Source organism: Halyomorpha halys, unplaced genomic scaffold (genome assembly GCF_000696795.3).
Source record: "Halyomorpha halys isolate HHAL.00 unplaced genomic scaffold, Hhal_1.1 Scaffold80.1, whole genome shotgun sequence".
Taxonomy (NCBI): domain Eukaryota; kingdom Metazoa; phylum Arthropoda; class Insecta; order Hemiptera; family Pentatomidae; genus Halyomorpha; species Halyomorpha halys.
The window spans coordinates 553,931-568,643 of NW_027110435.1; the positions used below are offsets into that span (position 1 = coordinate 553,931).

The following is a 14,713-nucleotide window of genomic DNA, read 5'->3' on the forward strand; positions in this document are numbered from 1 at the left end:
CCCTTTAAATAATTATTGCTGTGGATTTTACGTAGGTACGTAAGTACTTAGATAAGCTGTATATCTATATTTCAGAAGTGTACTCAGCGAGCTACTGATAGATTAGAAAAAAAGTAAGACATATTATTGTTTCATCATAAATTTTCCTGCCCCCCCCCCAAAAAAAAAAATCTGAAAGTGGAATATTAAAATCAAATAATCACCCTTATTGTGCATTTTTATAACAACTTTTTCATATTTACGAACACATTGAAGTTGATAAAAAAAATAAATTGCATTTTATGTAAGTAAAAATCTTTCTTAAACAAGTGTCGGAAAATTGAATTTTTTAGGTAACGCATGTATGGAATACTGCTATCAAAGGTTGGATCGAGAAATATATTTTCTTCATGACCGAAAACGTAATAAGTGATTAAAAAAATAAATAAAAAATAGTTTTGAACATTGTACTCTAACAAAGTGTATAAACATAGTATTTATATCACAACACTTCTCACCCCTTTGACTATCGATAAGTCGATCGCGACACCTTTTTAAAAAGTAAATCTTATATACTGAAAAGTTGGCAACCCCTGCTATATCTTATCCTATATAGAAATTCCAAATTAAAACCAGAAACAACTGTTCTTATATTTAAAACAATTAACTCAGGCCACTGCTGGTGTAGGGCTGTGAAGTCTGGGGAGCGGCATCCTTTACGAAAAGAAAAAAATTACAATATTTTCAAAATAAAGTCATAAGAATCGCAGTGGATCCTCCTTGGTTCATAAGAAATGGCCAATTGCATCGCGAATTACAAATGGAGTCGATATAGTATTATATCAAAAAACTGTTCATGAAGTGTTCCACTCCCATTTATTGACAGTCAAGAGAAGCAATGAACTGCAGGACATTCTGTTTTAAATTCTATATTTATTAATTCTATTATTCTCACTACTTCAATTTTATTTATTATTATTATATTTTTTTCTCTCTTTGTCTTTTCTTCAAATTAACTTTTATTTTACCATTAGAAGGCAATTTTTTGTTTTGTTAGGTCTACGAATGTCGTTATTTTTTGTTATTAATTTTACTTTTCTCTTTTATTAAGAAGCATTACTTTTATCTATTCATTTTATGTTATTTTCTTTTAAAGTTGCACATAGTTAGGGGTGTCTTTTGTACGAGACTATACTCCCTATAATCAATTGTTAAAAAAATTAATAAAATGTAACTTTGATATAACAACCATGTAAGGCCCACTATTATCACTGTTCATGTTTTAGAAAAATATATATTTTTCTCAAGTTTGCGCAGGGATCTCATAACTTTTTAATGGAAGCTTTAGTGGAAATTTAACTGAAGAAAAAAGTGTGAAGTTATTGCTAGAGATTAAGGAAAATATTTTTAAAAACCTTATACTTTTCCCTCCACCACAAGAGAAAACCTACATATAACTAACACTTGCGGTCACAAATAAATTAACAGAAAACGCACCAATAACTCAGTCAAACTAAAACTAAAATATATATAATAACTAAAATATTATCAAAGAGCAGCACTGATGTCTTCAGGTTTGCCGAACACTGTTCTTGCCCATGAAGACGCACAGGGTTGGCATTGTCTTTTTTTTTTTTATTTCTGAGAAATACTGCTATCTGTTATGTAATTACATTTCCCATAGTTATCGTATATGAGGAACGTGTAATTGTGAATTTATTTTCAGTGGCAATTACGTATATAACAAAGCATCGCATTGACGTGATAAACAGAAAGAACTGGAGGGGAGCAGGGGAAGGGTGGGGGTTGGTAGTTGTCGTACCTCTTACTGGCAACAAGTTGCTCGGAAGTGTACGGTTTAGCATACCTTCATCTTTGTTATAGTTCGTATTTTACATATACGTTAATAACAACCCGAATTCCTCAATAACTAGGAAACATAACATTTTATGGAAAAAATACTCATAATTTAAGTTGAAAACATAAAAGCACCGACACACACCGGAGCCATATTGAGATTTAAGTCTTTTGAATTTAGAATTGGTAAGTATATACAAATTTTTAAGAATGCTTGTGTTGATCCATTTTTTTCTAAATACATTTTTTGGTTTGAATACATCTCTAAATTTTTAATGGTAATCTATTAATCAGAAAACAATATGATAACCCTTACACAACCTAACAGTGTTTTTTAAAAATTCATTTCTAGTTATGATAATTATGTAGGTTATCATTTTATAGTATTCTTTTTGACTTCAATTAATTAATTACCCATTTACATGTTATTCTTTTTACAACAACTATTTCCACAAGATGAAATCATAAAATAATCCTATTGTGATTTGAAAGTTCTGTTTTATTGAAAACAGATTTCCAAATTCACATATGCTGTTTATACGATGTGTTAAATATTTTGACAAACTTATAAAGCCTAAGAAAACCATTTCACTGATTTACTTCAATAATGACACATCTGACACAAAGAAAAGTTTTGGTTTTATTTTGAAATGGACCTTTTCCAAAGATATTACCTAAGACAAGAGTTTCTTTCTCTACTATGATCCCTCTACAGAATGTCACTAAAGAAATATGTTGTCAAAAAAGTATCCTCGGACTATGGAATATGTCAAATACAATATTAAATAGCCTTTTTTTTTTTCTCACATGTGCCACAATTCCGGCAAAGTAGTGATATGTTTTCTTTAATATTGATAAATAAAGGAAGATGAAAATCTAGATAGTCCTTTATGAAAACTTAGTTAAGTTGCATCTATTTGAACCTCTCTCCATACATAACCCAAAAATATCAGCAAATTAGTTATGTTAGAAATAGTCAACCATATTATAATTCTACAATAATATTTTGAGGATGACAGTCCATATAAATCAAACTATAATATTAAATAAGAAGTTTTTTTTAGTTTGTTTTATTTTAACCATCTGAAAGTAAATTAGTTTAAAGATAATTATTATTAACAGTAATCAAGGGATATTTTCAACTTTCATATACTTACATAAACAGCTACCAAAAAAGGTATTTTGAAATGTTCAAAAATTTTGTTGATGGGAAGCATACAGTAAATTATGTAGGAAACAAACTTGGGGGCTTGAAAGATCACTAATCACCGTCAGTTCTTAAAATAATTACATCTAGAGTGCTTTTATAGGAAAATATGGTTATACTCAACGATAATTGAGGCATGGAAATGGAAAAGGCTGTACGTGCCAAGAAACTAGTTTTGAGAAAAACAGGTAGCTGGCCACGATTTTTGTTCTAAAAGTATGATAAAAAATTACTGCTTTAGGAATTAAACCGTTCAAGATAGGAACTTCCAGTAGTTACCAGTCAATTGGTGCTGGTTTCTTCATTGTTATCCTGTCAAAATCTCATTTTCGTATTTCTGACACTTGCAGCCTTTTCTATTTTCATGCCTCAGTTGCTTCAGATTCTAAGATAATTTTAAATTTATAAACGCACTTAAATCATTTGGTCTCTTCCAGTTTTTAAATAATGTTTCAGTAGATAAGTACTGAGTATTTTATATATTAATAAAAAACATTATTGTAGTAAAGTTTGAACATGGTATTTAAATTGTATAGAACATGGTTTTAATTGATATTGTATTTGAAGTGAGAAGGGAATAGTAATTATCAGCTCACACATAAATATGACTAGGAATTGCTTTATTCTGCAGAAATAATCAAAGATGAAACAATATTTTATCTTAATGTAATAGCATCGTTTTCCTCCATACTGTATAAAAAATAAATTTTAAAAATCAAACAAAAAATTAATTTTCTATGAAATGGAAAAAATGCTTTAATTTCAGTTCAATAAACCAAAGCCTAATAATGATATATTCTGTGAAAAAACTTTATCTTCCTATTTTAAACATTAATTCAAAATGATAGTTACTATCATTGGTATATCACTTTATCATTGAGCTATCATTTTGAATGATTTTGTTCATTGGTTTCGATGAAGTTTTATGGGAGGTATGACTTACCGAAGGAAACACACCATTAATAAATAATAGCTACCAACAATTTCCTACAGCTAAAGATGAAAAAATTACAAAAGCAGTTGTCCGCAGGCTTTCTGTGTTCCATTGGGACCACTTCTATGAATGCTCAACCAGCAATAATTCATTGTTAAAGGGTTAATAACTAGCAATCAGAGGGTACCAATTTACTAACTTTTGTATTGGCCTATTCTCACCTCACCTGGCATAATCTCCCTCCATTTTATGATATTATTTTTTCTGCCATCAAGTTATGATTAAATTTTAATGCAGTCCAATCTGAATGAAATCAAAATACTCTCCTTGAGCTAAATGTATTGCATAATAGCAGAGTTGAGCAGTAATCATTACATGAGTAATTTAATCACTTGTTTCAGTTGCACTACAATTAAACTAAAATAGCACTTAAGTAGTAGTCCAAAACATCAAAAATTAGTTGTTTTGAAGAACAATTACACTGAAATAAATCACTGTATTTATACTTAAGATTTTCAATTCAAATTACTTCTTGATGCAAAGTAATTGCAATTACAATTTCTGCATGTCACTAAGTGATTACAATTTCAACTACAACTACATTTAATTTAACTCTTATGTGAATTCAGTTTATTTGAACATATTTCTTATAGTTATAGTCCCACAATTACAGTAGTTACTCAAGTAATGGCAATTTTTCCTAACTCTGCTTAGTAATACAAGAATATTTAAGGATACAAATACTAGATTTCCAATCAGTAGCATATTTTTTTTATTAATGTTTTGTGCTATATTGTCAACACATTTAAGCCATTATTATAGAATAAACGTTTCCATTTTTTACAGTTTACCTTACAGTTTCAATATATGTGTATATTACATTCATTCTTATTTGTATGTTCTTGTTACAAGCTATTTGTTTGTTGTTGCCAGTTTAAAGAGATGACTCCTATCCAGCCAATGAAGAGGGTCACTACCCTATGCCATGGTATCACCTTCAACAAAATGTTGTCTGGTGCAGCATATGGAGCAGAAGCCAACATTTATAGACCTTTGACTATCGGTGACATGGAGCTAAACACACCACAATGTCTTCTACTGGCACTGCTCCACTCATTGGTGGAAGGAGATGTTATGTCTTCTATATTGCTGGCTGACATCTGTCATCGAGTTGAGAAGCTACGCTCAAAACATTACAAAGTATGGCTTTTGGAAGACTTTGTTTTCCCTCAAAGTGACCTAGAAAATGCCATGGCCCTCTTTGTCAAGTTAGTAGGTGATGGCATCCTGAAGTTACCGACTCATGTGATGAAAATAATGGCCTCTCTAGCCAACAAGTATAGGATCTCTGGTGTCCAGCTAAGAAAATTATCCGAGGTATCTATTTCAATTATTCAACATTTGTTTGTGAAATAGTTATATTAGGGACTATCTCTTACAAAGCCAACATCTTTTTGGTTTTATTGTTTGCTTTAACAATTTTGCTTCGCGAGTCATTTTTCAGGATCCACAGTCTTTAGAGCAATGAGGAATTTTGTAATTTTTATAAATTATTCATGCAATATTTTTTTCAATATTTTAAGACCTTTAAGATTAATGAATTATTACTTAATCCTTTATATGAAAATTTAATTGACTACTCAATTGGGCACTCACATATTGAGTTTTTGTTAATTTTGTTTTTAGTATTCTAAGGTTGGTTATTAAGCTATCAATATTGCTAGACAAGAAGTTTAATTAGAAGTGGCTCATTACTGGTGGAAGGGTTTGAGAACCGTTTTGACTCTAAGAACGGTTTGAAATGAAATGACACTGTAGGAAATTTTGTTCTGCTCAGAATGATTTTAAAAAGGACAGAGGCTGTGGGCTATTTTATTCTGATTAGAATATGAATATGTTTAGATTTTGTTCCATTCCATTTTTATTTCATTGCAACATCCATCCACTCTATTTAAGATCCTTTTGACGGATTAAAAGGTCTTTATGTTTAATTACAATAAGAACAAGAAATGGATCATATCTTTTCCATCATTGTGGGATTTGTGTTCATTGGCGGATCTATAGAGGAGAGTCGCTCCTCCTCTACTGAAAAAGAGAAAATTTTATAGTGTTTCCTCTGTATTTTCATTCTAAATGAAATAGGATTAGTTTCATAATGAAAAAGTATTTTTTTATATTTTGAAACTTATTATTTCTAAATTATGTGCTGCAGTGGTGATAATGATGATTGCCACTGGAATGAAATTTTGGTTTACTACTACAACATTACATAACATAAATGTACAACTTTATGTTATTTTATGTACGTAACATTAAACTTATTTAAACTCGGTCTAAACTATATAGTATTTTCAAAAATAAGAGGTTTTTTGCGAGTGTTTTTTCTATATTAAGCTTCCTTGTTTCATTTAGTTTGTAAACATCATTTAGTCCATTACAGGAAATCAACAGCAATATTTTTTCTGCATTGTCACCATTAGTTGAATATTTTTTGAATACTGAAGGGTTTATTTTTTATAGTCTAGTAGGTTGATCAGTCCTCATTATCCGGAATTATCATCTTGATTTCAATCCTTTTATAGTCTGGCAAGTGGGCTTTGTGGTCCTTTTTGCGAACCCCTGGTGGCTACCTTGAAGTTACTGCTGTGTAGTAGTCAAGGTGGAAGTGTCAGAAAGATTCATTTGTCTGGACTGCCAAGAAATAAATATCTAATGCCCCTGGGTAGGAATCAAACCCACAATGTTTTGAACCGTGCGCTCTGGGATCCATGCCCTGACGTGCACAGCTGTCACTTCCCTTTATAGATATACCTAATCCAATAGATACAAACTTGCAAACAATGCTAATTTACAAAAACTTGTTTTATTGATTTCCAAAACTTCAGTCTATCACAATTTGACAATGTAGTATCATATTCCTCTTTTAGTCTTATAGTAAAATATTGTATTGGGATATAAATATAAAATAGAAGATGGAATATTTAACAGATACTGGGAATATTTTTTTCTTTTTTTTCATTGGCACAACAGACTGTGGAGGTCCAAGGCCTCGCGTGATGTACTCAAGAAATACATCGCGCGTTTCCTGACATGGTTTTCATAGAGTGGGTCTGTCACTCCCACGCCTATATTTGTGAGTGCCGCCCATTTGCTAATGAGCCTCACAAATGCCCGGGGGAGATTGTGAGTGAGAATTCCATAATTTTTATTATGCATTTTTATTATATTATATGGCCAGGCTCGAACTCACAATCAATGGGTTGGCAGACAGACTAGTTACCACGCTGCTACCACCGTCACCACCGACACACACTGGGAATATAAAATAAAATAATCAGACCTCCTCTTGCTCTCAGGAGCATAGTAATAACAGTATCATCACTTTATAGAACTTAACTTAACATTAAACTCGGTCTATACTGAATCCTTTATTTTAGAATTTTAAAATAAGAGATGTTTTGATGGAAGCGTTTTTTTTTTTTTTTATAAATTAAGCTTCCTCGTTTCATTTAATTTGTAAACATCCTTTATTTAATTGAAGAAAATCAACTGCAATATAGATGCTACAATCCCATTACTCCCAGAAAAATCACATTTTTATCATTCAGAAAATCATAATGTTCACTAAGAAATCACTCTAAAAAATTAGAGTTTCCAGAAAAAATCAGAACTATAAATATTTTAGTGTTCTCAGGGTTTATAGACCTGGAATACTGGGAAAAGTATGAAACTTTTTGAAATTGTCAGTGAATCCAAGAAAAAACCTAAAAAAAAAAAAAAAAAATAAAACTGTTGCAGTGAGAAACTGCACAGATAAAATTCAAAAATTTTGTGAATTATTATGTAAGGGTTGACCTATTAACTTATGTATTTATTACATCAATAAATAATAAAACATTTCATAATCATTATAACAACCCTAAAAAAAGTGCCAAATACATATAAGAATTCAATTTTTCTTTCAATCATAATTTAAATATCTCGGTCTTAATGACGAACTCTTATGATTAATGATTCTCAATTATGATGACTAATTTTCACAGGTCGTTTATTTAAATCGATTTCTTATTCTGCGTTCTTCCCTTAGATGGCCATATCAGGGTTTAAAATGAGGAATTCCATGGAACCATGGTTATAGTCCTAAGTCTTTTTCTAGGCTTCCATAGAGCATCTCAGTTGAAGAGAGCCACATCAGTCTCCTTTGCTCGTAAAAAAGCTTGCACGTGTGGAGAATGTGCTTGGCATTTTACTCACCTTCTCTACACTCGCTGAGAGGACTGGAGCCAACTTGGAACTTTTGGAAAGGTGGCATCTGAGACGGTTGTGCCTTGTCCGTAAGCGAAAAATGAGGACTTGTTCTCATTGTGTTAGTTGGTAGATCCATAGCTCCCAATCCATCATGGCCTAATGGCGGTTTTATTATGCATTTTTATTTCATCGAGGTTGAGGTCACAGTCTAACTATGGACTCAAGACCACCCCCTCCTTGGCCAGCTGGTCTGCCCTCTTATTTCTAGGGATCCATTGCAGGATGACTCTCCCATGTATGATCGTGAGGCTTTCAAGCTCATTGGCTATTTTTCTTAGGCCTTTTCCCCACTTCAACATGAGGGTCTGCAATGCTGATGCTACATCAGTAAAGAACACATTTTTTGAATTTTCTTGCCTATTTATTTAATGTCCTAAGCAGTTTCAACGCTTCACAGATAGCTTCTTGCTGAGCCTAATAATTCAAAGAAGTAAAGCCAGTTGGAACAACCTTTTCAATAATATTCCCTGCAGGAAACTGTAAATAGATACCAGCCCCTTCGTTTATTGTTTCTTTTGTGGCCAACCTATCAGTATATAACCGAGTCCACTCGTCTTTTGGGTATTTGCTGTTTATGTGCTGCAGGAAACAACATCTCATAAGGTCCTCAGTACCATAAGGTAGGAGTATTCTTGCTTTTGATACAGGGATGGCTAAAACAATTCGTGGTGTTAAAGATTCAAGCCAAGGAGGACTGACTACCTTCTATTATGTTTGATCATTCTATGGGCACTTTTTTTTCATGGACTTCAGAAGCCAACTTTGAGAAGGTATGAGAATGTTTTGCCACTTTATTCAGATAATATTTCTTTCTGCTACCCTTTTTTGAAAGAGATGGTTCAGGACAGCCTTGGCATTTGCATTTAGATGCAGGCTTTTCACATCCCTCCGGTCCACCATTGAGGGAAGCTTTGTTAGGGTTTCCATTTTGCCAATTGGTATGCACTTAATTGCTCCTGTCATAATCCTTAGTCCCTAATTTTGTACAGTTGAGACTTTTCAGAGGTTCGAGGCAGCAGCAGTCCCACAGCTAGTGATTCTGTATTCAAGAAATCGAATTCTCTAACGATTTTCTCTTTTACATTTGAGCAAAATCAAAATATAAGGTTCTTAATGAACGAAAAATATGATGATGTAAACTTTCATCACAATAATTTTAATATAGAATAGCCGTTTCCAAGGTTTTTGAAAGTCAAAGATTGGTGAATGTTGTGGCGTTACGACCATCATTTTGATCACAATTTTGGTATTAAATTTGTAGTAGAATTTAATGTTTTTATATTTCTGAATATGAAAGTTTCTGCTAGGAATCACCAATTATTTTACATCCTATCGTGAGTTCGCTCTGGGAGCAGAAAAAATATTTTATATAATTTTAGCAATATTTTATATTATTGTTTTCTGCCTCTGCTCTGTATGAATTTAAACTTTATTATATACCAATCTATTCATGTTTTGTGTAAAATTAAAATATGATAGTTTTCTCTTGAAATCACAATTTTTGGGTTATAAATAAATAAGTTGAAAAAAAAAGTCCAAAAATTTTATGTTTGAACATTTTTTTTTTAATGGTGAAGGCCCCTATTCAATCATTCATGTGTCTTATTTATGTCTAATATTACTATATGAATTATTGATAAAACATTTTATAACTACTTATAAATCACAGATATTAAGGTGAAAATGATAGTAGTAGTATAATTTATAATCATTAGAATTTAATGTATACCTGATAAGGTAAAAAATATTAATAATAATGTTGGTTCGACTAAATTTTCCTTGGTCTGGGAAAATTAGAAAAAAAAATTTGGAGAAGTCGGTGAATTTCTTCAAGTCATTTTTCTACGCACCCTTTGTTCCATAAGTTGATTTTAAGTTAAGCATCTTTTTCCAGTAGTAGGCATCTTTGTGGTTCAGAACTAGACTCTACTGGCTACTACTGGAACTATTCATTATCTGAGAAAACCTCCATTACTTTGTTGTTTTACAACAACTTATATGCATTGTTTAGTGAATAAAGTGAAGTTGGTTTTTTTGGTTTCTAAATTTCCTATAGTAAGTACTTGTACCGAATCCTGGAAAAATAAGCTTTTTGATGACTAAATGGAAGACATCTTTTTTGTATAGAAATCAAAACTTCCACAAGCAAATAAATAGTTCCTTAATCAAGTAAAAAGTATCTAAGGAGGCTTTAGTGAACTAGAATGAGGATGTACAAAATTCTATCTTGTACTGACTATGGAAAATGATAGTATCAGGTGTTGGTGGTCTCCTTCTCAGCTCAGTGTGCTTCTGTTTAAGTATACAGATTAAGCTAAAAATGGGAAGAAGCTGACTTACAGATAACAAATAAGGCAGTTTTGTCCCAGGTGCTAATGACGTCACCTCCACAGATTTATGAGTATCTTACACTCTAAAGAGATAACAAACTTTCTTTTCAAAGAAAATTTTGTGAAAAAAAAATGATTCATAATTAATTAATTATTGTATCATTAACAATATTTTATTTATTATCTTCAATTTCAGCTGTTGTTGGCTATAGTCAGTGAGATTGGGAATGGTAGATGAACTGAGGATGGTGGGAGAGGGTCTAGAAGACCTAGACCAATGGCTTCAGTGTGCTGCCTTATAGGCTTGAGGTTACCTTATCTAACCTGTTTTCTCATTTTAATCATTTAAAACCTCAGTTTCCTCATTTTAATCTTTGTTACAAACCAGTTCTCTATGGTCTAAGTGTTCTGTTATTATTTTATTGAATAGTCAATAATACTGATAATACAAGTATCCAGAAGCAGTTGTGATTCTGACAGATTGAAAACTGATGAAAAGAAAAAATGGAACAAGGTTTTACATTTGATTTTGAGTTTAAAGTTTAGATTGGCTGTTAGGATAGCCATCCCAACCACTTTAAGCCATCCTCCATCCCAAATCTCGCTAGTTAATTCATTCATGCTAATATATGAACTATTGATATAGTGAATATAAAGCATAAATTTTACAAGTAATTCAATATTTTTGTTTCAGGAATGCCGCTGCGATTTGGCAATCCAACTTGAAAAAGCAGTCACCAACAACAAACCCAGAGATATTTTTGAACTAGAGAGTGAAGGAGCAGATGTACGTGGGCTGACTCAGTCTGGGGATAGCCTTCTGCATTTGGCTGCTAGGGTTGGCAGCAGTACCTGTATTACAGCTCTTGGTATCCTCAATGCAGACCTGGAAGTTGTGAACTCTAGTAATGCCACTCCCCTGGAGGAAGCTGTAAGATACAATAATGCATGTTCGGTTAAGGCTCTAATAATGGCTGGTGCTAATTTTAGTAAGTGTCTGTTTGGAGATAACACTTACCTCCATATTGCTGCCACTAGAGGTCACAATAAAGCTCTAGAAGCACTGTTAGAAGGAGGTATGTACATAAACAAAAAGAACCGGTTCGGTGAAACACCATTAGTCCAAGCTGTTAGAGCAGGTAATGATCAAGGTATTGAGTTATTACTGGAGAAAGGTGCGGATTCAAGTGTCCTACTAGATCTCAGATTGACAGATGAAGAATCCATTGTTCATACAGTTGCTCGATCAGGAAATGTCAAAATTCTGAAATTATTAAAAGATAGAAAAATGCCAGCTAACATACAAAATCAAAATGGTCTAACACCATTGCATGTCGCTTGTATTGCATGTCACACACCTTTGATTGTAAGAATGCTTCTCAGAATGGGTGTTGCAGTGGATTCACAAGATAATACAGGCACCACTTCTTTGATGATTGCTGTGAGATATTCTAAGGTAGATGTTGTAAGTTTACTGTTACTGAATGGAGCTGATCCAGAGATCAAAGACAGAGATGGTCGGACAGCACTTCACTATGCTGCAGATGGAGGCTGTGGTGGGTCAGTGACCACTCTGTTGGTCGCTGGCGCCAATGTGAATAACCAGGATAATAAAGGCCACACTCCGGTCTTCATAGCAGCTCTAAATAACAAAGCTATTCTACCGCTGCTAGTACAAAGGGCTAACCTGGCTCTGCGGGACTCCAATGGTGAAGGGATAATACATCATGTTGCCCGTAGTGGACACATTGAGGTTATGACAACACTACTTGATGCTGGAGCAGCAGTAGATATGATAAGTCAAGACCAATGCACTGCCTTACATCATGCTGCCCGGGAAGGATATACTCCTATAGTTACAGCACTGCTTGATGCTGGGGCAGCAGTAAATATGGTAGGTCAGGAACAGAGTACTGCCTTACATCATGCAGCTCGGGGAGGGCATACTGCAGTGGTGAGAATCCTAATTGATGCTGGGGCAGTGGTTGATATGAAAGATAAATATCAGAAAACTGCCTTACATCATGCAGCACAGAGTGGGTACACTTCAGTGGTAATAGCGCTGCTTGATGCCAGGGTAGACGTGGATTTGCAAGATCATAGTCAGTGGACTGCCTTGCATCATGCAGCATCGGCAGGACACACCGTGGTGGTGATGGCTCTTCTTGATGTTGGAGCATTAGTTAATATAAAAGATCAATACCAGAGGACTGCCTTACATCATGCAGCATCAGGAGAAAACATTGAGATAGTCAAAGCCCTAATTAATGCCCGGGTGGACCTTGATCTGAAAGATCAGAGTAATTGTACTGCCTTACATTATGCAGCTGAGAGAGGAAACACTGCAGTGGTGACCCAGTTGCTGAATGCCGGGGCAGCGGTAGATATGATTGGTAAAGACCAGTGCACTGCCTTACATTGTGCTGCACGGGAAGGGTGCACTGCTGTAGTAACAGCTCTGCTTGATGCTGGAGCATTAGTGAATATACAAGACAAATACAAGAAGACTGCCTTACATCATGCAGCATGGGAAGGACACATCACAGTGGTGACAGCACTACTTAATGCCAGGGCAGTGGTTGATGTTAAAGATCTATACCAAAAGAGTCCCTTACATCTTGCAGCAATGGGAGGACACATAGCTGTTGTGAGAGCTCTGCTTGGTGTCGGAGCGGTGGTGGATATTAAAGATCAAAATCAGAAGACTGCTTTACACCATGCAGCAAGGGAAGGACTCATGACAGTGGTAAATGTTCTTCTTGATGCTGGTGCTGAGGTGGATATGGCAGATCAGTACCAGTGGACTGCCTTGCACTATGCAGCAGAGAGAGGACACATTGCAATAGTGACATTACTATTGGATTATGGGGCAAACCCAACAGCCAAAGCATATAATAGTAGGACACCATTAATGGAAGCATCTATTAATGGCTCCTTGGCTGTGGTGCAGATGCTCGTCGACCGTGGTGCAGCAGTTAATACTCGGACTGACAGTGGGCGGACTCCCTTAGGCTGGGCTATCAATTACAACTGCAGAGCTGTTGCAGACTACCTCAAGTCCAGAGGTGGAATCGAGTGATGTCAACTGGTTGGTTTGTTGAGTCGGCCAGGGTAGAGGCTGAATTTTAGTATAAACTTTTATTGATTTTAATCTGTTTTTGAAAATAATAAAAGCTTATTTACAAAAAAATTCCTTAGTATGTAGATCGAATATTTTATTGTGTTATTAATAATATATAATTATGTATATTAATATACCATTCAATATATATTGTTATTGTTATGTTCATATTTATTTTTCCTATTAACTCACCACTAAGATGTTTCAAGAAGCATCGGATACTAAGTCTGTTGGCTAAAAAGGTCAGCAATTCGCCATCTTTTTAAGGATGTTATAAGTGATTTCCATGGAGTATATTATAAGTAGATATATGTATAATATACACCATGGGTATATATATATTTAAAACACAACTTAAAATTTAAATGATACAATAAAATATCAATTAAACATTAGGTTAAAAAAAAATATAACATTTTTATAAATGTCATAAGATATTTGATTGTTGATATTCCAATCGAAGTTCTTATTTGTTAATGTGATTTCTTCTTGATGGGTCTACTCAATAGTTTTCCATTTCACTACTTCACTTGTAGTGCGTTATTAAGTAACAAAGTACTTATTAGATTTAATTAAATATTTCCCTGTTTACCTTCTATCTAGGAAATTATTATATTTGACTCTGTAATTTTTATAAATTAGCAAAAACATTTTACTATATTTTAAAAATAAATCAACTTTTTCTAATCAGATTTATACACTTCTTGTTATTTTGATTTATTTTAATCCTCCAATTTCAACACCATTCTTCAAGGGTTGTTAAATGGGATTGGAGAGTTGCAATTAAAGAGTTATTAAGTATGTGCACACATGTGTCAAGGGCATTAGTGGTGAGGATAGTATTAGGATTGGTTGGGGATGTCAGCTGTATAGACTGTGTTGAGTATGGATCCCAGGATTCTACTTTGAAGATCGTTACTGTTGGAGGACTGAAGAGAAGAAGGATCATGATGAGGAATGATTCGATTTGTTACCAA

At 33.6% G+C, this 14,713-nt stretch overlaps 1 protein-coding gene across 1 annotated transcript; it reads left to right on the forward strand.

Moving 5' to 3' along the window:
* Window positions 1-1,797: 1,797 nt before the first annotated feature.
* On the forward strand, window positions 1,798-13,914 carry LOC106692966 (ankyrin-3). Its single transcript, XM_014439262.2, has 3 exons — window positions 1,798-2,022; window positions 4,911-5,354; window positions 11,310-13,914. Exons 2-3 carry the CDS (start codon window positions 4,920-4,922, stop codon window positions 13,692-13,694), a joined length of 2,820 nt encoding a protein of 939 aa, XP_014294748.1. The 5' UTR covers window positions 1,798-2,022; window positions 4,911-4,919; the 3' UTR covers window positions 13,695-13,914.
* The last annotated feature ends 799 nt before the right edge of the window (window positions 13,915-14,713 follow it).

Excerpts from the sequence above, each read along its gene's own strand:
- LOC106692966 (XM_014439262.2), top strand. The coding sequence starts at position 4,920 with ATGACTCCTATCCAGCCAATGAAGAGGGTCACTACCCTATGCCATGGT. Across the intron at positions 5,355-11,309 it reads AGCTAAGAAAATTATCCGAG|GAATGCCGCTGCGATTTGGC; the intron begins GTATCTATTTCA and ends TTTTTGTTTCAG.